The sequence below is a fragment of the Anguilla anguilla genome, chromosome 1, assembly GCF_013347855.1.
Source record: "Anguilla anguilla isolate fAngAng1 chromosome 1, fAngAng1.pri, whole genome shotgun sequence".
NCBI classification, from domain to species: domain Eukaryota; kingdom Metazoa; phylum Chordata; class Actinopteri; order Anguilliformes; family Anguillidae; genus Anguilla; species Anguilla anguilla.
The window spans coordinates 80,245,406-80,271,585 of NC_049201.1; the positions used below are offsets into that span (position 1 = coordinate 80,245,406).

Sequence of the window (26,180 nt, forward strand, 5' to 3'; positions counted from 1 at the left end):
CTTGATGCAGTAAAAATTGCCTTTATTGATACTCTCCATTGACTGCATCTTAAATAGTAAAAGACATAAAGTACCTGGTATTTCTTCAAACATAACAAACAAAATTAGCATAACCAGTTATGGTTTGTTAAATCACACACAAGGTAACAACAGCTTCGACAAGGTGTAATATATGTTACTACAACAGCTTTAAATACATTATTTTTTTTAAAAACATTCTATATGAGTTAATAAAAGGTGTCCTTTTATGGGCAGGCATTCAAATTTTTTTTTTTTCCCACTGTGATGGTAGTGTTTATGAGACCTCAATATCGGGTCTGCGTGGGCCACTCACTGAAGGACTTCCAAAAGAAAGGAAGTGGAATATCGATGTCCATCTTTTTATTGCTCACTCTCACGTAAGGCTGAGCGCTCTTGGAGGCCCGCTGAAGAAAATCGATGAGCTCGGTGTTGACGTTGTTCGTGTGGCCGATAATCGTTTCGATCGAGCGCTGCAGGTCAGTGTTGACGCGTTCGAGGGTCACCTGGTTGTAGACCTCCTGTATTTTCATTTTGGCGAGGTCTTTGTACTCCGCGGTGGACTCCCTGGCGGCCTCGAGCCGCGCGAAGACGCCGTGCAGGGGCTTGCGGAGCTCGCCGTAGACGTCGTTGAGACGAGCGGAGAGCTCGTCGAGGTCCTGAAGCTTCAGGGAGGCGATGAGCTGCTCGGCCTTCTGGATGAGGGACTGCAGGAGGTCACTCAGCTTCCGGAGAATCTGCTCCAGCCGGACGTTCTTTGCATTCCGCGCCCAGTCCACAATCCAATTCTGGACGTCCCTCATGAAGGATTTTACCCAGTCCAGGATCCTGCTTCCGCTGACTTCCAGTTCCAAGCCGGGAACCGTGAACTCAATCCGTTCGATGTAATCGAGCAGCGACTCCGGGTAGGACTCGAGGATGTCGGCGATCTTCTGGACGGCCTGGTCAACTGCCATGACAACGGAGGAGCTGGCCCTCTGGTACAGCTCCTGTCCGGTGAGCTTGTCCTGGAAGCCGGGGAGCTGGAACTTTGTGTCGCTCAGGAACTGGATGACCGCGTCCAGCATGATCTTGATGTTCTTCTGGTACTGCCGAAGCAGGTCCCTGGTGTCGTCGGCCAGCCTGCCCACCATCTCCTGCAGGTCAATAAACATGTCGTTGGTGGCCCTCTTGTACACCGCCTTGCCCTGGTCCTTGATCTTCTCCAGGTTGGCCTGCAGCGTTTCCAGGCTCCTGGGGATCTCGTGGTACGCCCTCTCGATGGTGTTGGAGAGGGTGTTCTTCAGCTTCAGCGAGGCTCGGTTTAGGTCCATGCCAAACTGGGCGGTGTGGTGTTTGTTGGCAAACTTAAGGAGAGCACTGGTGATGGCGGGAACCCTCTCTTTCAGCTCCGTGAACATGTCCACCTGAGCTTGGAGGTTCCAGCCTGTTTGCAGGGCCAGCTTCTCTGAGTTTCTCAGTGTTGCCTTGAAGCTGAGGATCTCCACGTCCTTGTCGGGAGCAGACTGCACAAAAAGAAAAGAAACAAAATGGTCTTTGTCAATCTTGACCTTGAACACATACAGTGCAGTCTGTAAGTATTTAAACAATGACATGATTTTTGATGTTTTGGCTCTGTACTGCAGCACACTGGATTTGAAATTAAACTGAGGCTAAATGAATATGAGGCTAAAGCGCATACTCTCAGCTTTAATTTGCAAGTATTTGCATCTATATTTGTGTAAGTCATGTAGAAATTGCTGCCCTTTTTATATTAATTGTTGAATTTCAAATCCAATGTGCTGGAGTGCAGAGCCAAAACAACAAAAAATGTATTCATCCAAATACTCAATATCAATTTCAATAACAGCTATGAGACAGGCACAGACAAGTATTCAAGTGATTACGATAAAATAACTGTTAGACGTGATTAAAATAGCATATTAGTGGGACTTCTCATGGGCGACAGTGTAGTATAATGGCTGAGGAGTTGGTCTTGTAACCTAAAGGTTGCAGGTTTGATTCCCCGGTAGGACGCTGCCGTTGTACCCTTGAGCAATGTACTTAACCCGCGTTGCTTACATTGGACACAATGTAAGTTGCTCTGGATAAGAGCGTCTGCTAAATGACTGCAACGTAATAATAATGCTAGCGCATGGTGGAATTGCCAAAGTTAGTTCAGAGTCTTACCGCGTAACGAGCGAACAGCTTGGCGTAAACCTGCGAAGGGCTCCTCTTCTGAAGAAGCAGTCCAACAAATCCAGCGGAAGGAGAGGAAAGCGATGCACTGAGGCCATCTTTGCGCGACGCGTAGCGGAAGTTCGCGTCGATGAAGGTCGGGCTGATGATGTCAACGCTCAGGGTGTGGCGCGAGCTGCAGAAAGAAATGATTGGCAAACCATTTTTAGGTCTTTTGGTAAATAATCCATGGGAACAATGCACAGGGCCATTTGGTAAATTTATATAGCGCTTTTATCCAAAGCACTTTACAATCGATGCCTCTCGTTCACCCATTCACACACACACACACACACACACACTCACACACCAACGAAGAAAGGCTGCTATGCAAGGTTCCAATCAGCTCATTGGGAGCAATTAGGGGTTAGGTGTCTTGCTCAGGGACACTTCAACACTCCCAGGGCGGGGGATCGAACCAGCAACCCTCCGACTGCCAGACAACCACTCTTATCTCCTGAGCTATGTCGCCCCTTATTTCTATTTCTATGATAACACAGGTTACATGAGTTGGAAAGGAGAGAGGAAATGGCACACTTCCAGAGTAAAATGTACTTCCTAATAGTTGAATGAACTATGAACATATTTGCATAAACATTTTTTTTTGCATCTGGAGTTTTTACTGTGCATTGATGGTACAGTTTAATTATTTCAGTCCGCTGAAATCAGGCATAGTTTGTAAAATAAAAAAATCTTTTGTAAAATAAAGCAAGGCAAATACTGGATATTAAAGAAAGAGACAGCTCTGATCAGTAGTTGTGAAAAGTTCTTTGATTGGAATTTGAATATTCACCTGTCATCAGAAGAGGCTTGCCGCTTCGCTCTATATAAAAAGATGCAGAAGACAAAAGTAAGTACATGTGAATATGCTTATCGGACGGTACATTTAACAAAGTGTAAATAAGAATATACAGTTAAATATATATAATAATGCTGCTAAGGAAAACAATCATGCAACTATCTGTTCAGCAAAGACGTTTTTACCTCATATTGTGTGCGAAGACGTGTTGCCAGTCCACTTTCAGGTCACTATGAGTGAACAGGGAAGTGCCGATGAGGTTCAGAGTTCCATCTTCAAGACGAGTTGTGGCAGTGGCTTAAAACGCAAGAGAAAGGAAAATAAACATGGGAAATGTAGTTTTTGTACTCAAAGCAAATTGTATTTCTTCCATCCCTTTGGCATACTTTTTTGCAAATCAGTACCCAAACAAGACACATATGTGCTTGGTGGGGGGTTCAGGTCAAGCTTACCTTCCAAAGAATATTCCAGTAGCTTTATGGTGGAGGTGCAGGAGGACTTGAGGGAAGAGACTAAGGCGGAGTCTTTGTTCTCAAGCTTCACATCCCAAGAGTTGCTATAAATTGGAGATTGGACCTTCACAGTGGTAGAGAGAGCACCAAAGTATGGGATGAATACACCAGTAGGCAGGTAGAGCGACATCTCCGGAACATCAATCCTCTGCTGGGGAATTGTGATGGTCGGCATCTCAAAGTTAGAGATGTGGTTTGCAATCTCGTCCAAGTCAAGGTTGTGATCACCGACGGTGAAAGATTTTGGAAGGCTGAAGGAGGGGACGGTGATTTCATAACGAGGTATCTTCAACAACAGGGAGGACATTTTTTGGGCAATGTACTCTGTGTCAATGTTGATGCTTGGAACTTCCACTTTGGGAAGTCCGGGCAGTTGGACATCAAATCCGGGTGTGCTGATGACTTTGGGGACTTCGAGGTTCTTGAGGTCAAGGGTGTAAGATGGCACCTGCAGATTTGTGAAAGGAACTTCAAACGATGGAATGGAAATGGCAGGAGGCACTGAGAATTCATCTGGAAATCTGATGTTTTCAAACCGCATATCGATGTCCCTGATACTCAGCGGGATGTCTTGTACCCAACTGGGCACTGCCAAAGATATTTCTGGAAAGCTGAAAGTGACACCATTCTCAAATATTTTAGTGGGCAAAGTGAAGTACAGTCCCTCCATGTTCTTTGTGTACACCACAACGGTGGAGAGGGTCAGGGACTGCAGCTGATCTTCAGCCATTACCTCCTCAAACTTCAGCACATCCCAAATGGTTTTCTGGTAGACAGGCAGTTTAACAGTCTTCAGGAATGCAACATTGCCTTTTACTGTGTCAGTTAATTCCATGCGCACCTCAGTCTCATCATTGGACAACACCAAGTTACCTATGTGTGTAATAGACATGACCTGCTCCTTTCCACTCCAGGTGAACTTTTGCTTGTCTGTAGTGATTTCAAGGTCAATTGTCTGATCCATGCCTGCATCGCCAATGCTGCTGGGCTGGGACACAGCAATTTCCACCTTAGTTGTCAGTGTAGTCAGGGGAATAAATTCAAGGGTTGCTTTGGCAGTGTGTGTTCCCTTAGTGTCAAAGGATCCCATGGCGACCATATTGTTGCTGGTGTAACTCAATGTCATGTAAACACGACGTAGAGATGCCTCAATTGCCTGGTTTGCATTCATGACCAAGTCCCAGACATTAGCCTTCTTGTAGTCAAGTTTGGAAGTCGTGTCTGTCTTTATAGTGGAGCGCAAGCCATTAGCATTCAGGTAGACAGTAGCCTCATTGTCTACGGCTCCAGCAAAATTAACATGTGCCTTCACTGTTCCATCAATATTGCCCTTGGTAGAAGTCTCAAGAGAAATGTAGGATGACAGTCCCTCCAGAGCCAAATTCTGTTCAATGTTTCCCTTGCCAGTGACATCAATCAGAGGTAGGTCAAAGCTGTACTTCAGCTTCAGCTTGGATGCCACATTTGGCTTAGTTTTAGTGTTCCCAAGGAGCTCTTGATTAAAATCCAGGTGAAGGACAGGTAGCTTGAGCTTGGCAGTGGTTGCTACAGAGGCCTCTATGCTAGTTCTTGCAAGACTGATTGTACTATCATGGGTTCCCTCAATGTTCTTGTGATCAATGGAAATGGCAGTAGCTAACTTCAGTCCTCTCTTCTTAGTAAGGCTTGTGGTGGCATCAAGTTTACCTTTGAGAATGTCGAACTCAGAAGTCGAGGAGGCTGCAAACCTGGCCACAATATCAGAATGGTTGAACACGCCAGCGTTGATGTTCAAAGTGATCACTGAGCACTTGAGTGAAAAATCATAAGTCATGTTTCCCATGGCAGGGATCATGATAGTGTTCTGCATTGTGGGTAGGGTGAATGTGGGCAGGGTCAGATCCCTAAGAGTTTCAGGAACATGCAGGACTGGCAGCGTCATTGCGGGCAGCACAAGTGTGTATGATGGAACAGAGAATCCCATCATTGGCACTCTGAAGCTGGGTGTGCTGACCTCCTTAGGGATGAGGAAGCTAAATGCAGGCAATTCTGCAGTGAACGGAGAGACTTCGATATCCAAAATGGGTACAGTGTAACCAGGGATAGTAAAGATCCTTGGGGGTTGATTGGTAGTGTCAATCCTGAATTTTTCAAACTGTGCCTTAGCGTGATTGTAAGATTCTGTGAGCAAAGAAAATGCCTTGTCTCTTGCCAGCTCAAAGTTTGCACTCAGTACCTTGGCATTCTCATTGATGGCACCGTAAATAGGCTCCAGGTCAAAACCTATGGTATGCGAGTCGGGGTTCTTCAGATACACAAGCTTGAAATCCATGTCAAATGATTGCCGAGTGGTGCTCAGGAGGTTCTTCAAGCCAGTGTCTTCCCACAGAGAAAACTCCTGGATGGTTGGGGTTTTCATGTCGGTGTAAGGCACATCCATCTCAGGGATAGTGAGGGGGACAGTCAAAAAGTCAAGATTTGCCTCACCATTTATCGCTGCATAGATTCCAGTGTTTTGCTTATTGTTGTCTACTTTAAAGTTGTGGAAGTACTTGTACTGATTGAATCTGGCCAGGACCACCCAATTTGCATTCTGACCTCCTGAATTGACAGTCACACCAAAGTCATTCTGTAGATCGATCTTTCCAGTCAGTTTTAAGGGGAATATGACCCTCAAGTTTCCTTTGTTTTTGCAGTCAACGACAACCTCAAATGGATGTGCTAAGAAATTAATCGCATTGGACAGAGTGCCAGTGACTCTGCCTACAAACTCCGTGTCATGAGAAGCGGTCAGCTCAATTTTAAGGTCCTCAAAAATTCCCTTTCCATTCAAAGTCATAACACTTCTCTTGATAAAAGGAGTTTCTGCCTCAGCGTATGCTTCAAAGTTGATGTAGCTGAAGACAACAGATTGGACTTTCACGTCGTGCTTCATTTTCACAGTTTTACTATCTGCCTCTCCTGAAAAAGTGAGCTTAGCTGTATTGAAGTTGATAGTGAAATCAAGGTCACTTTTGTAGGTGCCATCATCTGAGTAGTCCTGGATTGACCACTTTCCACTTCCCGTCGTTCCAACAATCATAGAGATGGTACCAGATTCCAGGCGCATGACGGCTTTCTGGGTTGCAGTGGCCTGGCACAGGACGTCGATAGATGGAATGTTCAGATCGTGCTTGTAAGTGGTTTCGCTAGTTGCAGAGATCCCACTTTCCAAGGCTATTTGCACATTGTTGGAAATGTCCACAGCGTAGATTTCCGTGGTGGCCTTGGCAACTGTCTTGGCCGTCACCTGTGCCGATGGGCCGCTGAGTGTCACTGTTCCTTGATGGTCAAGTGAAAATACCACGTGATTGAATTTTATAGCCTCACTGAGGACCAAGCTTTTCATTTGTTTCGCTGTAAGACTAGCAGAGGCATCCAAAGTGTATTCAAGGTACTCTAGGGTTGACTTTGCCTCAGAGGTGAGGGAAGCTGTGAACTGTGGGGTCCTGGGACTGCCTGTCGAGTTTTGCAGCATCGCCGTGGTCAAGAGGTTATAATGGGGAGAGTTAATCCTGAATTCACCATAGAGCTTTCCAAAAGCAGGGACCATAAATTCACCGGGAATCTCTGGCAGTTTGAGCTCAGGGAGTGGAAGCATGGTGACTGAAAAGTTTTCCAGATTGAGCTTTGGAATATGGATTTCCGGAAGCTTGATCTCTTTAAGAGTGATCTCTGGAAAAGTCAGGTCCGGCAGCTGGAATGACATGTACAGCACTCTGAGGTCTCCGAATATGGCCTCTGGCTCGGGCATGGGTATTTCAATGCCTTTGATGCTTTCAATGAATGCAATGATTCTCTGTTTCAGCTCTTCAAAGTCAATAGTGACGGACGGGACGGTGTATTTGCTCAGAATGGTGAATTCTGGGAGGGTGACCTGTGGTGGGATTGTGATCTCGTGAATGCTGTTCATCTGAATTGGAATGCTTGGAATAACGAGATCGGTGAATGGAACAGTGATCGAAGGAATTGTAAACTCTGCTGTTTTCAGTGCATTAAGTACACCCTCAGCAACTTCCCCAACTTTTTTCAGGATTTCCTGGTCCCCAAGCAAACGCTCAATTTCCAGAATCAAATTGTTTATCTGAGATGCGATGTAACTGATCATGTTCATATAGGAGTCTCTTGCTCGCTCTAAGTGAAGGCTTATTTCATTTCTAATATCCATGTCACTAATTCTCTGTCTCATATCTTCAAGGCTTTCCTGGATTTTTGTTTTAATGTCATTTAAGGCGGTTGTGTCAATTACATCCTTGATTATTTTTAACATTTCTGCAACCTTAGTATTTTTAAGTTGTTCCAAGTAGTTATTCATGGTTTCCAGGATACTTCTAAGAAATTCTCTTGAGGCCTCAATTTTTTGAGGGATCTCATTTGCCTCAATCTGCTCATTCACATACTGGATCATTTCACTGATTTTCTGGTTGGTCTCATCAACAAATGCATTGTAATCAAATTCCCTGATTTGCTGTACAATCTTGGCAATGTAATCATTCAGATCATCCAACATTTGTTTGAAGTCAATGGCTTTCAGACTATTAATAGCATCCTCAAGCATTTGCATGAATTTATCTGACAGAGATTGGAAGTCAATTGATTTCACAATATTGACTACAGACTGCACTGTTTCTTGGAGTTTGTACTGTTTAATGAGCTGTGAAGCCTGGTCCATGAGTGCCTCAAGTTTCTTGCCCATGTCATACTTTTTAATCAGTTCTTTCACCTTGAAAATAACTGCATTTATCTTGTCTGCAACTTCATATTCCTCAATCCAGTTAACTATGACGTCCTTCATTGAGTCAATGACTCTGGCTATTTCATCAGTGGGAATGTTGGCTAGTTTGTCCAGATGCTCAACCACATTAATTGATGTGATGTAGTCCCTCAAATCGTGAATAAACATCAAGATATCAAAACTCTCAATTACTTGTTTCAGTTCTCTAATTTTCTCTTGCAGCTTCTCTTTGATTTTAAATTTAGTATCAAGTTCCTGTAACCAGGCCACGCTGTTGTCTGTCAGTTTCTGAAAATCAACTTGTGTGATGATGTCTTCAATAGCATTGATACCATTGACAATAGTCTTAGAGATGTCATATCTTTCATCAAAGGCCTGCAATTCATGCCCAATCCTGTTGAGAATATCTGTGATGGCATCTGTCCAGGCACCACTTTCAATCTTATCTTTGATCAAAACTGCTAGATCTCTAATTCTGGTTAGCAGGACATTCAGGGCTTCTTCAAAGGCAGTCTTCATGTTTTCCACAGAGTTTTCCAAGTCATCCAGCGTTATAGCATAACCCTGCATGAGGTCAATCATCTGTCTTTTAGCCTCGTTGAACTTGTTTTCCAGGTTCACATTGTCCATGTACTCACCGACTTGCATTGGTAGTTTGTCCAAATTCACCATGAATTCTCCAACGAGCTGGTTGATATCTGCACTATTGATATACTCCTGCAGGGACTCAAAAGCACTCAAAATTTTGCCTTTCACTTTTTCAAAAAGGGCAGGAATGCTCTCTACGAAAGGCATCTGAATGATAAGAGAGTCGCCGTTCTTGTCGTACTTAAGAAATCCAGAAAGGCTGAACTCTTGGTTCTGTTCTGAAACTTCAGGGTCCCCCCCAGCAGCTTTATTCAGAAGGTCTGTGAGCAGCGTTCCAGAGAACTCCAGTCCAATCCTCTCTGGTTGGTTGAAAGCGCTGACTTCCTGGTTGTAAACGTGACTGTTCAGCTTAGACTTCAGTGTCCACTTTGTGGACTGTTCTTGGGGCGAGAGCAAACCTTCGATCTTATTATCAACGTGAGTCTCAGCAGATCCGCCACTGTCCAGCCTGTGAGTGGTTGAAGCTCGGCAGTTGTGGGAGTAGGCAACAGCTAACGGCTGTGCCTTCAGGAGAAACCTGCTGTACAGCTGGCCGGTGAGCTTGCCGTACAGGTCCAGCTCACCATCGCTGTTCAAGACGCCATCGACGCTGAGGCTTAACGGTACGGCAAGGGTACGGAAGGAGCCATCGAGGCGGAATGATTTGGAATTGAATCGAACCTCGCTGCTGTATTTGGAGGAAAGTCCGGCAAATTCAAAGTCAGAGTTGTGGCTCATCTGGGCTCCCAAGAGTTTTCCGGACGTGACACACTTCATGCTGCCAACCAGGTCAGCATAATTTATTTCGTATGTATGTGTGAGTTCCTTGTCTTCTTCATAAGCCCCCCGCAGGCTTCCTTTCAAGTGCAGCTTGGAAGGCTCAAGTTTGAGCAGTCCATCATTTTTAAATTCAACATCCAGAAGCTTGAGATCATTTGTGGCGCTCACAGTTGCAATGAAGGGAATCAGGTTGACCTTGATATCGTGTTTGTAGGATGTGTGATCACAGATATAGTTGTCTGTCTTGGACTGGAAGGCCAGGGTCCAGAGAGTGGCTGTCAGAGTGTGAGTATGCTCAGACCTCATGTTCTGCACTGATCCCATGAGATTGTTTGAGAAGGTCAGGCCTTGCTTGTTAGCCTTCAGGTTTGTTGTGCCCCTGGAGCTCATCTCAAGGAGGTTTCCATTGTACACACTGTTCACATAGGCCTCCTCATGCCCAATCTTTGCATCTACCTTTAGATCAGCACTGTTCCCCAGCCAGGTCCCTTTGGTACTGAGGGAGAGGAGAGCTCCAGTAAAATCAATGCTGCCATCAAAGACATTCTCAAAAGTCAGAGGATTACACTGTAGGGTGGTGGTTCCACTGGTGGCCACACCATCCTTGTTGACTCTCAGGGTGGCCTTGTGGGAACCGTAGCCAGTCTCAAGCTTGACGGATCCGTCTGAGTCGATCTCTAGGCCAATGGCATCCAGTGTTCCAGAGATGAGGGAGGTGCCTAGGGTCTCTCCAGTCTCAGCGTCGGACTGCACTCTGATGGTGGCGGATTCTCGAGAGATGCTGAGGTCGACTTTGTTGCGGAAGATCTTGCCGACGGTGTTGCACGTCAGGGAGAGCTTGGCATCCTTCAGTGTGAGCTCTGCCACATGTTTCAGGGCATCGTCATTCAGGTTAGTGTTGGAAGTAACGGAAAGGCCGCCATCTCCGTAGACCCCGTTGATCCTGTTCTGTGCCCGGAGGAGTGAGGAGTCGATCTTCAGGGTCGATTCGCCCCTCAGCGGCTCATTGATGCTAAGGACGTTTGAAAAGGTGTAGTTAAAATTGGCGTACAGAGACCGTGCTCTGAAGGCTCCATCCAGGTTGAATTCTCCTGTGCCCCGTTCAGGGCCAGACTGGGACTGGGCCGAGGAGTACAGGGACATCTGCAGGCCAAGAGGGCTGGAAACCTCAATTTTCGAATTACTTCTCGCCGACAGCTGGTCTTGCCAGTTGGTTGTCTCCATGATGCTGAAGCTGGCATCAATGAGACTGTGGCTGAGTGATCCATTCACAAGATACTTCAGTGTATCAGGTTTTGAGCCAACGATCATTCCAGTCCCTGTGCAGACAAAACAGAGACAGATGTGTTACACTCAGGCCTTGTTGACACCTCTGTAACTACATATAATAAGTATTTATCATCAGATAAGCAATTTTTGTGCCAGTTATCTGATTAGTCAATTACTTTAACAAACATTCTGTCACTTCCATCAATCATTTCTGTCAAATTTCACTTGGATGTAATTATTATAATGTATATTCAGGGTTTCAGACAAACCTTCAACTTTGTAAGAGAAGATGTTGATGGGTGACTCAGCTGCAACTTTGTATTTGCCGATGAAACTTGGGACGTCTATGGTGTCGTTTCCACCTGACACGGAGCCCTCCCAGTTGTAGAAGTTGCTGTTCACCTTGGCAGACACCTCGGCTACTCCGATCAAGGGCAGTGAAAGCTCAAAATCACGAGGGATGGTAAAGCTGGGGACTGTGAAGGTGATGCTGGGACCATCCCACATACTCTCAGGAAGTGTTATTGAGGCGGGAATGTTCAAGTCTTCTGAGGTTTTTCCACCCAGGGGCAAGGGGATGGTCAAGGTGAGCTTGTTCTTGTTGAACTGGTAGCGGAACAAGCCATCACTATGGGACAAAGGGAGAAACAAAAGAAGTTAACGTTAATTAACGGTCATGGATTTAACAGTTAGAAGGCAAGTTCAACAAAAAGCTGGATACACCATAAAGTAAAAGTATGACGGATGTCCATTACAACACAACATTCTATTACTATTAAATAAGTTATATAAACAATGCCTAATTAAGTGGTTTGCTTAATAATAATTATACATTTTGCACTAATAATAAATGTAGGTCTCATGTAAATGATAAATCACTCACTATTTCAGGAATAGTTTCTCAGGCAGGGAAGGCAGGGTTAGTTCTGGGATGCTTCTCTTGCTTTTGGGGTTCTCCCCGGAAACTTTGTCCAGCCAGATATTGACTGCCTGTAGAAACATAATTTATAAAGGAATCAGAGACAAAATGTGCAGTACACAGGAATCATTTTAATGGGGGGGGGGCGGGGGGCAAGGTCCAGATACAAAGAAAAAATATTTGTGGCTGAGGGGGGTCAAGGGGTAAGACAAACTGCTAAACTTCTGTTTAAGTATAGGGTGTGTTCGAGAGCATGGACAGTTAGCAGAATGTCTTACAATGGAAATTGGACTCAACGGAACCGAACATAGAACCATGAGAAATCTTTATAATCTGGCCAACTACATACTTGAGCTGATTGCAACACTACATCAACACTACATCCGACCTAATGGAGGCAACGTTTCCACACCCCGCGATACTGTAGTTCTGTATCTTTACTGCTGTCCATAACAAAATTCCCACCTTACACATTTATGATCTTACCTCAAAGGCTTTGGAGACAATGTGACGCACTTTCATGTCAGTCTTAGCCACCCGTTGGTCCAGGATTTCGTCGATGACCTTCTGTAGCCTTCTCTGGTAGACCTCAGTTTCAGGGAGGAGTTTGGTAATCTCGGAACTAAGGTCAGACTTCACTTCCACCTCTACCCTGTTTTCATCTGCAAAAAAAAAAGACATTTTTTTTTGTTATTCAACCCTTTCTAGAGTAGGTTTTTCGAAATGGCCTTTTTTTCCAAAGTTCTTAGTCAGTGTCTCTAGAACTCCATTGTTTTTTTAATTCCCAGTAGTGATTGTCACATCAGCATTAGAATGTTCAGTCAAGAACATTGTAATCACACATTACTGATATTATACCTTAAAAGGGTGGATATGTTTTCAGCAAAGAAATTAATGATAACATTCAGCCAGGGGTGTACCATATCTGAAGATGACTTTCTGCACAGAGGAGGTCTCGGGGACGTTGGCAGATGTCTCCAGCTGCAGGGTCAGGCCATTGGCGTTCTTCATGGTGGCGGTGGTGGCGACGTCAACATTCAGGGAGGGGACAGTCAGCTGGATCTGTAGCATGCCTTCTTTCATTGCATCCATTCTGCAGAAAAGATTAAGAGGAAGACGATGATGAGGAAGACGACATGTCAGTGTGGTCCTACATCATACAAGAGCTCATGATCCAAATGAAGGATGAAAGGTAGCCAGTGGGAAATGTGGTAAACGGACAAATAAAAAATATTACCTGTGTGATGCTATAATGTCAATTTAAAATTGGAATAGCTGAGGTACAGTACATTACAAGACATGCATACATACACACTTAATAATACATAAAAAATATATCAAATGCTTCTTTACATAAATACAAGCATACACAGCGAATGCGATGCCACTGACGGCAATTTTTTAAGACGGGAATTTTTTTTTTAAGTGAAATGAAAAATATGAATTGCTGATTCTTAAAAAAAAAACATTTTAAGGCAGTTAAACAGGAAAGCGTTTGTTTACCTGGCCCGGCCGACCAGCGACAGCTGAGGAATGTTCTTGTTGGTGACGTCGAAGGTGAGGGCGCGTGTATTCTTCCCTTTCAGCGTGCTGTCTGTGGCGGTCAGCTTGAGGCCCACCTCCACGTCGTGGTCGGGGATCTGAACGTCGGCGGAGAAGACGCTCCTCTTCCTGTCGTACTTCAGGGTGGCAGTGGCCTCAGTGGGGCTTGTTCCTGATTGGTCAGTTCGCTTGATTAGTCAATTTGATATGCATTTAAAAAAAAAAAAAAAATACACATTCTGAAACTGTGTGTTGTAGCGAAAAATAAAGATGTATATACAAAAGGCCAGTCAGTATATCCAAAGAGAGAAAGTTTGTGAGCACTCTATAACTATATTATGGCAGGCTTGCATTTCTAATTACTGGTAGTATTCAGTCTTAGATGCAGAGTTGCACATTAGACACATTCAAATGTGCACAACAGAAAAAAGATACGTATCCACCTGAGACCCGGCAGGAAGAAGTTTAAGTTTCAGTGAAAATATTTTTTAATTTTTTTTTATTGACTGTCTCTTTTGCTCTGCAGTTTTTTTTTTTTTTTTTTTTTCTTTTTAGCATAGAAGAATATATGGTTCTCGAGATTATGATTACTCTGGGGGAAAAAAATGAATCGTCGTATTGGATTTAGGATATGATCGGGCGATGGGACTTTTGGCTTATAATTGTGCGATATGATCATATTTCGCAGAATGCGTGTTTTCCCGGAGACGCGCGTACCCTCGGCCCTCAGTGTCAGCTGCACGGTGTCCACCTTCTGCCGACCCTCCTTCCCCTCCTTGACGACGGCGTAGGCGACGGTGGCCGTGTACTCGGTGACCTCTCCGGTGGGCTGGAGCTCCACTGCAAACCTAGAGGAACGCCAGCTTCGGTTAAAAATCCGCTTTCCTTAATGCCCGCTTTCATTAACACCCACATTTACTGACATCCACTTCCAATTACCAGTATAATCCTTCAATACGTTTATTTAACTAAGGGACCTTAGTTAAATAAACCTCGTAAGGTTCTTATACCTTACGAGGGCATAAAGCACAAAACAGGCATTCATATAAGCTCCAGTGTGCCAAACTTACCTGGACTCTCCAGTTAAGGGGTAGTATGGAGCAGTCTCAATGGAGCTGGCGTTGGAGTACTGGGTTATGGTGCAGAGCTTCAGACCAGCGAATAATGGGTCGCACTCAACAGAGTCAGTTCTGCCCTCTACCAGAGGGGGCACTACCTCAGTCTGGGTGGAGGACACGGACAGCAGTCTGTTGCTGCAGTTTCAGGGTGAGAGAGAAGAAGAGGAAGAAGAAAAAGAAATGGTTTTTCATCACATTTGGGGGATAATTAATCCTCAATTTCCTCAGAAGGGAGCAACATGACAAGAGGGAAGGAGGAGGTTCTATGCCCAACCCAACGCAACCCGCCCCACCCGCCAGCCTACCTGATGCTGAAGAGCTGGGTGCTGCCCTGGGGTGCTGGGATGGACAGCTTGAAACCTTGACCCTCCACGGTGACCTTGGCATTCAAGCCGCTCTCGTGGTACGCGCTGGTGTGCATCTCCACGCCGGCCGTGACGAACTCGGGGAGGTTGACGCCCATTTTCGTCACCAGCTCAACTCCCAGCGAGGGCATGAATGACAAGGCCTTCTGTAAGTTTTTACAAGAGACAGTTTCAGTTTAAAGACCCTATTTGAACAAAATAAGATAGTGACATATCTTATGCATAATGGAATCTTATCCATCAAAACTTTCACAGCTTATGGTGTTGCATATGTTCATTTATCCAGCTGGATATTAACTGTCGCCATTTCGATTAAGTGCTTGACTCGAGGACACAATAGCAATGACCCACCCGAGAACTGAAGCCGCGTCCTTAGAAACACAAGCCCAGTTCCCTAACCACTAACGTTGCAGTGAGGAATGACTGAATTCCCCCGCGCACCCCGGGTTTTCAAAATTCGGCGAGTGTGAGCTGCTGGTCTGACCTTGCCAGGGGCGAAGCTGCAGCCTCCCTTGGCTCCTCCGGAGAAGATCCCCGACAGGGAGAACTGGAGTGGGAGTCCGGCAGCGGTAGGCAGGGCGAACTCGTTGTCCATGAAGATGTAGTGGGCGAAGAGGTCGTTGTCGGTGCCGGACAGCAGGGACTTTACGTACTGATATAATAAAAAAAGGAAAAGGAGTAATACGTGGATGGGCTTTCTAAGATGTAGTCAGTGTTTGATTTTTTTTTTTGGGGGGGAGGGGGGTTTAATCCTTAAGAAGATTTTTTGCCAAGGACCAAGTATTCATCTCAGAAATTAGGGTACATAGTATGTGGAACAAAGCAAAGGGCTTATGTGCAAATACAGAATAATTTCAGAATAAGTTAAAGGCAGAGTAAAGTATAAAAAGAAATAGGGCTTGCATAGGATGCATTGCAAACAAGGTCATGCCAGTCTGTTGGGTCAAGGAATAACCTTTTTTTTTTCCCTATTTCATAACAATATGGTCATTTTCCCAGTAAGTAAGAACTGGCCTTGCCTCAACTGTCCACTTGTGGATCTCTGTGGAGCCAATTTACGAAACACTGGCAGAGTGCCGATGCTAGGCTTCTAGTGAGCCACAGTGTGCTTGCTATCCACATTCAGGATCAACAGTGGTGTGAGTGTATTATTTCTCATTGCCACACAGAGTTAGTACTGCCGAATTAAGTACACTCTTGTTTAAACATGCCCTGCAGTCGTTGTGTGGGAGGGACAGATTGTGATGTGTGGCAGGTGGTGCTTACGTGGGCAGGCATGAGCTTGAACAGGATTTCGCCATACATGGCAACCACGTAGGCAATTTGCTCGATCTCGCTGGTCTTGATGTAGCCAAGTTCAGTTCCCATGATTCTCAGGTAGGCCAAGGCCTCAGGTGCAGCCTGGGCCTGCAGGTCCTGCAGCAGCTTGTTGAAGTTCTGGCTGATTTCCCTCACAAGGTCCTCAGAAACCTACCGAGGGGAAATAACAATACAATTTGAAAAATAAAAAGACTGAAACATTGTGAAAATACTGGGGGGCTGGGAGGAATTCCAATCCCACAACAGTATTTTATTTTGAACCAATACAAATGTGAAGCAGTCACTCAAATACAAATTAGTTGCTATGTGTAAAAGCATGAAGACGCTGTAGCAACACTGAATTAACTTGTAATAAAGTTAAGTTCATTTGCTTGATCTTTTCAACCACAGTTCCAGGAAGATGTGAACAGGATGTAATTTATGCAGTGGGATTTTTGAATGAGAGAGCTATCCATCATAAAGGGGCAGAAGGTAAAGTGATGATTGTTCAACAAGTATCCTATATCGACCCCTAGGTTCTGGAGGACAGAACTGCAGTTTTAAAAAAGAAACATGGAAAAATAAATTGTCCTGGAAATGTGCAAAGCAGTAAGTAACTTGAAAAAACACCTGTCTTTTCAGTCTCTCATTCCTCAGGGGGCCAATCCAGTTTTTGAGAACGTCGTGCATTCCGTCCGGCATCTTGTCTCCAACCCAATACATGGCCTTTGAGGCTGTGTCAGGGAAGAACCCATCCTTCCCAAACAGGGCTTCGATGGTCGGCTCCAATCCTTTCCCCTCCAGACCAACCTTCAGACGATAGGTAGAATTGAACATACTTATATAATATGCTGCTTTTAACAATCACAAATGACATACATCATTATACTATTGAAGACTATAATTAGTACAATAGTGGTTTCTAGTAGTAGTAATTAGTAGTTCACAATATTGTTTAACTAGCCAATGATTTATATACATTCAATGAACAGGAAATTTAATAATAGGTCATAATGTTCTCACTAACATTGAGCTTGTGAAAAATCTTTGAAAGAGGGCAGAACTAGCCAATATGCATCTATTGCTATTCTGTCACCTAACTGGTATGGGACATTCAGAAACAAAAATACATGTATGGACATGTTTGATACCTCAAACATGTCGTAGTTGTATCCAAAAGCCTTCAGGGTGGTGTCCAGCATGAGCTCTCTGGGCATGTAGCCAGTGGAGTCAAAGATCATGTTGCTCTCCATGGAGGTCTGAATAGGGATCCGTGATGGCGTTTCCATCTTGTAATTGTGGGACAACTTGAACATGTCAAGAAATTGAGGCCCTGCCTGATTCTCCAGGGCATCCTGGAGCTTCATCTTCTGGCTGCAAGGTGTGACAGAAGAAAAGAAAAGGTCAGGAAGAGGGGTCTTGGAAAGAAGAGGAGCACGGCGTCTGACAGAATTTTTTTTTTTTTTTTTTTTTTTTTTGGAGGGTTGCACGTACTCTTCTGATTCGGCGTCTCCGCTCTTCAGGATGTTGGAGATGTGGGAGACCACGAAGCTCCTGATCTGCTCGTCCTGCTCGCCCCTCAGGGTGTCCACCACGTGCGGGATGGCCAGCTCCATGTTCTTCATCATCATCAGGTACGCGGCTATGCGCTTCTGCACCGGGCTCCCAGCATCCTGGAAGACCTGCGCAAGGACGTAGCTGGCCTAGGGGAGTTTGAAAAAAGAAAACGCTTAACACAAATAATTGAGGCAAACATTTTTTTTTTTTTGCGGTTGTTGGATCACTTTTTCCTTTTGAATTTAAACACGCTGAAAGGGGATAAAGGAAGTTCATTGCAAATGATTAATTTTTTTTTTTCTAAAAAAGTACAAAGAGGGGCAAACTGCACTGGCTCCATTAAAAACTTTACAACGTTACAAGGAAAGACCTTATGTAGACAATTTCTTCAGGGTAAGAAAAAGGAGTCCAACGAGGTAGCCCGATTATTATTATTATTATTATTATTATTATTATTATTATTATTATTATTATTATCAGTAATAGTAGTAGTACTGCTACTGAGGTTTAGTATTTTTAAAAAGGAGTCATATATTTACCTCTCCATCGATGCTCATCTGTCTCAAGGCCTGGATGGCGGCCAGCTGGACGGAGGCCGAGGCGGCGGGCTGCCTTGCGCAACTCAGGATCACGGACTTGAGGGTGGTGTCGGCGGCGTCCATGGCGGCTCCCATGTTGCCGATGACCTGAGGACGAGGCGAGGAACGGCGGCGACGGGTTCGGTTTGTTTTAGTTTTCATACATTCGTTTTGCGTCCTCGGTTATTCGCCGCTTCTTACGTTACCTTAATGTCCCTTCGCGGCATCGGTGGTGAAATGACAGACAATACGCCAGGTTGACAGACAATTTGTAGTAGTTGACATAAGCATTTCTGAATGTTTATGCAGTGCTTATGAAGCATATATATAGTGCGTATGAAGAACCATTCTTAGAGAGCGTTACCCGTATTTCAAATACATGTACAGTACGTGTCAGTAGCGCTATTTCAGTGTGTCACTTGAAGTGCAGTGGCAGCTATAGTGGCATCCATGTTCAGGCAGCAGACTCAGTTAGACTAAGCCAAGGGGCACTGTCTGCAGGAGACCCTCTGTGGAGGACCTGCCTCATACCATGTGAATGTTGTGTTATTGTGCATTATAATGCTTGTCATTACCGGTCATTACGATCAAAATATACTTTGGTTGTAGTTTAGCGCACGTTGTTAGCTTACATTGAGTGATTTATTGATGGAGCACTTCCAGTGACTGTTAGCCAAGTCTGCCCCTGTTGCTCACATTGATCAGGTGTTTAATGTGTGCACTGGGCGGGGGGGTGGGGGGGGGTGGGGGGGGTGGAGGGGGGACCCAGTTCTTACCCTCAGCGTCAGGAAGGTGCGGTCCTCGTCACCAGAGCAGTCACCATCCAGCAGAGAGGCCATGAACTCTGACACCTCCGTGAGCTCAGGGCTGTATCCATTCCACTCGTAGAACCTGGGGTCGAGCACAATAACCCCATGGCTTTACCTTTAACCTTGGCTAAATGATCTAACTGGCTGTATACATCAACACTGGTTCACTAGTAGACTACATTGCAACAAAATGTTTCATACAGGGACACAAGAAGAGTCTTTGGCAGCAATGTCTGATGATGTGAATATCTGGGCTAATTAAGCAATTAAGGCCAGAAGTTGGCAATTAAGTAATTAAGGCCAGAAGTTAGCGATTAAGTAATTAAGCCCAGAAGTTGATATCCAGAAACACGTAAGGCCCTCATTGCCACGGTGCATGGGGAACTGTAAACGTGCGCAGAGATGTGGAGGGTGGCTCACGCTGCAGACTCACTTCCTGACGCTGTTGCTGAGTCCGTACATGACGGCCTTGTTCTGCCTGTTTTGGGCCGTGCTCAGCATGTCCCGGACCCTGCTGCCGTCGGGGCGGGGCAGGAGGCCCACGGCGTAGACGACGGCGTCCGCCTCCAGGGCGACGCCGTCGAAAGTTCGCAGGACCTGCAGGACGGCGCTGAGGCACTCGGGCGTGCCGCACTGGGGCAGGGCCTGCCAGGTGAGGACCTCGGACGCCTCCATCATCTCCTCCACGGCCGGGCCCAGGGTCTCGTTGTTCAGCCCGCGCAGCTGGGACACCAGCTTATGGAAGAGGGCGGCCCTCTCCTGGCCCCGCTCCGTCTGGGACAGGCCCTTCAGGTCCCGCAAGGTGGCCAGCATGGCTTCCTTGCTCTGGGTGGGGGCTTTGTCCTCGGCATACTGCATTTCCAGAGGCCTCATGTTTCCCCAATCTGTGGGGGGGGGGTATTTGGAACCGTCAGTTAGAAGCCAATTTGGGGAAGCCAGTTGAGAGTGAACCAACCAAATAAAAATGACAAAAGAACATCTTCACCCTGATTCCCGTTCCCCTCTTCCTCATTGTACCCCTCTATCTGTATACACCTAAAAAAAAAACTCACCCCTCCCCCCAAAAAAAAAAAAAAAAATTTCTCCGTCTTCCCTTCTACATGTTCGTTCAAGTGACAAAGTATTACCAATCACCACAGTGGTAGTTGCAGTTTAACTCATGGTAGTGAATTAAATCAGTTTGCATCAGCGACTTAAGTGGAAATCTGTTGTGCAAATGCCCCACCCACCAAATAAGTGATTAGTATCAGTCTTCAATCAATCCCAAATCTACATTTCACCTCCTGTATTTGGATTTCAGACACGTAACATCAATAGAACTGACCAAAGTCAACGTTTCTGTTGGTGATTCTGCTGGAGTCCTGCAAACTCAGGGTCTGTTTAACAAGCGAAGTGATTCCATGCTCTTTTCTGTTTCAGAAAGAGAGAGAACGAGAGACAGACAGGCAGACAGGGAGAGAGAGAAAGAGCGAGAGAGAGAGAGAGAGCCATGTTTACCTTTCAGGGCTTGAGTGTTCAGGAGCATATTTTAAAAAGATTTAAAAAAACTAACAAAAATATAAATTTCATTAAAAGTCCCTATACATGAACCTGGATATTTTTCGAGTCTTTAAATGAATTTCAGTGGATGCGACTGAATTGAAATGGAATTTTAACCAAAGCCATCATGTCATCATGGTTGTGTGAGGCATCGCCCCTGAGAAAACCCGGAGATGAGACAGCCAATCAGATACACCGCAAGACTTACTGGTGAGAGAAAGGCAGGAAGATGTGCTTCTCTGTGCAGCTGGCCTCGGTCATGTGCTTCCTCTTGTTGTCGAACTGGTAGGTGCAGGACTGAGTGCTGCTGATGAGATTGGACAGAGGTGCGTTCTGGAGAAACGGAGACAGAAACCATTAGTTGGCCCTCTGTGAACCTTCAGCTGAGCACTTAAAAAATGAGAAGGGTATGGAGAGTAGATTTCAATTGTGAAGAGCACCTGTGGTTTAAACAAAAGGAATCTGCAAATAATGTTCAGTAAAATAAATATTAATTTGCATACAGTTTTAAGAAAATGTCATCATTGCCTAAATCCTGTATGAAAAAGATCAGCTTAGCTGTGATTTTTGGCCAGGTGGGCAAATCAGTCCCAACAGCTTTACAACAGCGCCCTCTAGTGGGCCAATGCTCTCTCACCATTCTGGAGACGAGGGCCAGAGGGCTGACGTAGTCAGACATGGGATTGAAGCTTTTGCATGCGGTCAGGTCCCTACTGATGGTGATGTCCTTCCCAGGGCTGACGGTGAGTGCAGTCCTGCACTGGCCATGGATGGTGGGCTAGGGGGGGTGGGGTAGGGGCGTGTATTTAAAGACAGAATAAGAAGCACATCCACTCCATACTGGTTCTCTAAAGTCTAGCAGTAATTGTTAACTTGCTATGGTTTGCTTTGATGTAATTGCTTTTACATGTGCAAGCTACACTCAGCACATAATGTTTTAGTTAGGATGAGGGTAAAAGATTCAAACATTTCAGCAAATCGGTGTTGTGTGCTGATGGAAGTCTTAGGTCTTAATTCTACAATGTCACCAGAGGTGCAAAATCTATCTAGAGGTAACCGAGAGTCAAACATTTAAGCTTGATCTCAAACTCGAGAGTGAGGTGAATAGGTCCAGTTATGACAGGGGCTTGGGCGTGGCCAAGGGGCGTGGGCCTTACCATGTTGGCTTTGCCGTCCTCCTCAGAGACAGGCACCATGAGGGCGGAGACGATCCCTCTCTTGACGTTCAGGATGTTGGCGGGCTCGTCCAGCTCGGGTAGCAGGTTCACATCGAAGTCCTGTGTCACCGCGAACTTCAGGGGATTCCTGGGGGGGGGGGGGGGGGGGGGGCAAAGGAAAGATTTATGGGGTGTCAGCCACCACTATCAGACAACCCTATGTCCCGATTTCAAACCTTTTTGTCCTGGCAGAAAAACGGGGCAGTTTTATTTTTCCCAACCGAATTGGATGGAGACGTGCAGAGACACGCGGTACGTACTTCTCCATGGCGGCTCTGAAGACGTTGGTGCCGGCGGCGGGCTGGTGCTCGGGCCGCCCCTCGGCGTCGATGGCGGATACCTCGCTCAGGGCGCACTCCTCCGTGCGCAGGACGAAGACGCACGCCTGCGGGACCTCCAGCTCCACCTGGGCCGTCAACAACATTTACCGTCTTTACTGCGATGGACAGAGAGGCCGACGGACGCACAGACGGACTGACAGACGGAAGGAAAGACGGACGGACGGACGGACAGACAGACGGATGGATGGACAGACGGATGGACAGGCGAAAAGACAGACGGATGGACAGAAGAAAAGACGGATGGATGGATGGACCGAAAATAGATAGATAGATAGATAGATAGGCTGGGATAAAGATGGATGAATAGATAGATAGATAGATAGATAGGCTGGGATAAAGATGGATGAATAGATAGATAGATAGATAAGCTTGGAGAAAGATGAATGAATAGATAGATAGATAGATAAGCTGGGAGAAAGATGAATAGATTGGACACTGCCATTGTACCGTTGAGTGAAGTGCTTACCCTGAATTGCTTCACTACGTACACAGCGTTATCAGCAGGGGATATATAAAACGTTTCTCGGGTCATATGCGAGTAATGCAATGCAGTAACATCACATTTTGTCGCAATGACAGAGACTCTTATTCAGAGAGACAGAAAATAGTGGAGAACATTGGGCGTTACTCTCAGTAATCCATTGGTAAATTGTCTTCTAAATCCACACCATGTCCAATGCCCAATGGCTTAAGAACAAACGGCCTGCTGACAAGCACAGAATTTGAACGTAACTGACGTCCACAGTTGAAAAACAGAAAGCAGCATCTGCGCTCGCTAAAAATACCGCGCCTCACCTTGCAGGTGACCTTGGGGCCGTTCTTCAGGCCGGCCGTCCCGCTGACCCCGTTCTGCGCCTCCGCCTCGTACCGGTACACATATTTTTTGAAGTTCTTATACCTCGCCGCCACTGCACAGAAGGGAACAAGGAAGCAGAAACACCATGGATATTCACTTGGCGGTGCAGCTTCCGAGACATCTCCCAAACTGCTGAAGCACCGTGTACTGGAGTCACAAACATCAATGGTGTATAGAAGATGCCAGCCGGGATTCAATCCACATTTGTCCTTAACTTTGACTTGCAAATGAAGAGATGTTATGTTTCCTTAGGCCATTGCTCTGCATGTATTGAGCGTGCATTATTTGGTGTATGTACGAATGCTCTTTTTATCTGATCAGGGCTATGTGCATTCCCAGCCCACAAGGGGGCGCTGTTGTCAGTTTGGATCAGCATGGAGTTGATCATTCATGAATAACACAAACAGTCCATGAGTCGGCTTCCAAATCATCACTTGCCCCTGAGAACTTTGGACCCCCCACCCCACCCCAACCCCAACCCCAACCCAACTCAGCTGATGACAAATCGTCAGCTCCACTTAAATGGCAAAAACAACCCCCATGAACGCCCGTACCAGGGTCCAAATGCGTTATCTTGAGAGACTTTATCAGCCCCAGATTACGGGTTGGGGTTGTGACATTCCCCTCGCTCCTTCAGCTAATTGTGTCAGGGTGACCATTTTGCTGCTGTAATAATTTTTTTTTTTTTTTTGCATTCGCTGCCCTATTTAACTGATTAATGGAGGGGGCGACTGAGATTACTGTGACCTGTCACTCAGATTTAGGGCTGGAGGAGCGTCAGGACTTACACAAACATGCTGGCGTCTGTTCTTCACCACTCTCGTTCGGTTGCTCTGCGGGGGAAAACAAAGAAGAAATGCGTTTTTTTTTTGTTTTTTTTTTGTGTGTGTGAATCTTCTTATACACTATTTCCAACGCATATAGATTCCTCATCGAGGCCTAGTGACAGCGACTCCCATTGCTGGAGGACTGGTATGTAGGCAGGTTTTAGTTTTCACCATTTGCCCCTGACTCAATTAGCTTATTAGCTGCATATAGCAATGACAGTTCACTGCAAAGGCCATAGTGAAAATACATAAGCAACGGGCACCCTTAGGGGAAATATTATATTAAATATCTCAAGTGAAATCTAAAAGCTCCTGAGACCCGGCAATTAATTTATGTTCCCTGTAGAGGATATGAGTCTCTGGTCCTAATCTCAATAACCATAGGTTTTACTGTGTCGAAGCCTACACCACAAGGGACTTTCAATAAAAACACAAGAAAAAATATTTTCGCTGCAATGTTTTTGTCATTCAAGACACTTGTACTATGTCAGATAATATAACTGCTTAAACCTTTCTCTGACCGGTTTCATCAGGATAAGGAGATATAGCCCAACATTTTACACCACTGCTGTAGAACACAGAAAAATTAACCCTTTGAATTGCAGGTTTTAGAACTCTAGTGCATACCACCGGTAGTGATCCTTACATCAGCATTAGAATGTTCAGTAAAAACATATTAATCACACCATGTGATCTTAAACCCTAAAGGATTAAGAGATAGATGGTTTGACTGGCCTGGTTCTCATCTTCAAACATATGTATGGTCAGGAATATACACGAATAATCTGTCTGTCCATTATTTTTATTAATATTTATTGACTTTTTGAGTGCATATTACCATGTTAACAAGGAAAACAGAAGAACTTATTTTCATCTATAAGGATCTATGTACCTAGATTACCACATAGCTATGTTGACACACAGTCATCGTTTCATACTAGTTACTGCAGTATTTAGTAACAGCATACAAACTAATGTTTTATGCGCGGTTGATGATTTACATGAGAACAAGAGTAAACACAAAACCTTGTTTCAGATTTACCTGAAATACTAACTTTGTGACAAAACTTTTTTTTTTTTTAAACTTATCCATCTCTCTCATATCCTTTAAATTTTTACCACTAACCACACATACATAACATGCTGAATCAAGCTGAAGAGAGGACGGAATCAGAGATACACCGGAGATTCAACAAGATATCATAAAGTCATAAGTATGGTCAACCGCTCGGTGGAGTAGATCGATAAACAGTGAAGGTTGGGAGGTCGACGGGATTAAGCCATTGAACAAGCATTACAGTACATTGCACTACATTACAGGCAATGAGCAGACGCTCTTATCCAGAGCGACTCACCCAACTTTTTACATAGCCTTCACACTACATCCAATTATACAACTGGATATATATGCTGAAGCAATGCAGGAAAGCACAAGCAGAGCACCATTAGGCAGGACCGGACTCTCTCTCTCTCTCTCTCTCTCTCTCGCTCGGGACACCGGAGTACTTACGGGCCAAGGCGCAGGTGCTCAGGAGCAGCAGCAGGCAGAGCTTCGATCGACCCATGACGGGTTCTGGACAGCTCGGTTCCTTAATTGGGCTCAGGGAGCTCTCCTTTTCCGACCCAAACTGATTGCGTGCTCGCCCCTGCGCCGTCTTTTTATACCCCCGGGGCCCAGGCCCAGCCCCACCCGTGTGACAGTAACGGGACAAAGGGAGATCAATCGAGAGTTGCAGCTACAAAAAAAAAAAAAAAAAAAAAGACATTTGCAGCAGGGCATTCCAAAGTTCAGCCCTTCTGGTGGGACAAAGGCGACCGGTTTCTAAAAAACAGGACGCAATAACCTGGAGCTCTTCGGCTACGGGACAGTTAATACTGGAATCAGATTTTTATATGTTTGATTTTGACTCTTTTTTTTTTCCCCTCGCAAAAAATGTGGTTCACACTGAGGCGGTACAGGTATCATTTGAACATCAGAGCAAGCTGTTGAGGACATTAAATCCATTTCACAGCTGTAAAGGGAGACATGTTTTAGGAGCATAGCGTATCAGGTCCATATGCTGGACTCCAGGTTCAATGGAATCATATGCTTTATATGTTGCATGTTTTTTTTTTACCCACGTTTTGTTTTTTATTCAATATAGTCTACAGTCTTCTACAATCTTCAGTCAAAGCTCAAAATATTAATTGAACCCTTTAAGGTGCAAGGCTGTAAATACAAAATTAGAATGGTCTTAG

The 26,180-nt window shown here is 45.2% G+C and overlaps 1 protein-coding gene across 2 annotated transcripts; it reads right to left on the reverse strand.

The window, feature by feature from the left end:
* apoba (apolipoprotein Ba) lies at nt 1-25,609 on the reverse strand. Of its 2 annotated transcripts, none has more exons than XM_035410573.1 (29): nt 25,453-25,609; nt 23,904-23,948; nt 23,055-23,167; nt 22,179-22,324; nt 21,859-22,006; nt 21,339-21,479; nt 20,910-21,034; nt 20,487-20,572; nt 19,596-20,046; nt 19,130-19,244; nt 18,315-18,461; nt 17,713-17,921; nt 17,370-17,592; nt 16,849-17,028; nt 16,186-16,389; nt 15,404-15,571; nt 14,860-15,065; nt 14,507-14,689; nt 14,154-14,284; nt 13,398-13,608; nt 12,815-12,987; nt 12,381-12,556; nt 11,859-11,965; nt 11,245-11,603; nt 3,487-11,025; nt 3,220-3,331; nt 3,029-3,058; nt 2,188-2,371; nt 1-1,523 (listed from the first exon to the last, which is right to left on the reverse strand). In XM_035410573.1, exons 1-29 carry the CDS (start codon nt 25,505-25,507, stop codon nt 306-308), a joined length of 13,185 nt encoding a protein of 4,394 aa, XP_035266464.1. In that variant the 5' UTR covers nt 25,508-25,609; the 3' UTR covers nt 1-305. The 2 variants fall into 2 exon arrangements, with proteins under 2 accessions (XP_035266464.1, XP_035266455.1); XM_035410564.1 differs by having other exon boundaries at nt 14,860-15,068.
* Nucleotides 25,610-26,180: the final 571 nt, after the last annotated feature.

Coding starts and splice junctions, on each gene's coding strand:
- apoba (XM_035410564.1), bottom strand. CDS start 25,507: ATGGGTCGATCGAAGCTCTGCCTGCTGCTGCTCCTGAGCACCTGCGCC. Junction 19,245..19,595: donor CTCAGCAACAGCGTCAGGAA/GTGAGTCTGCAG, acceptor GCTCGACCCCAG/GTTCTACGAGTGGAATGGAT. Junction 17,593..17,712: donor GGAGACGCCGAATCAGAAGA/GTACGTGCAACC, acceptor CACACCTTGCAG/CCAGAAGATGAAGCTCCAGG.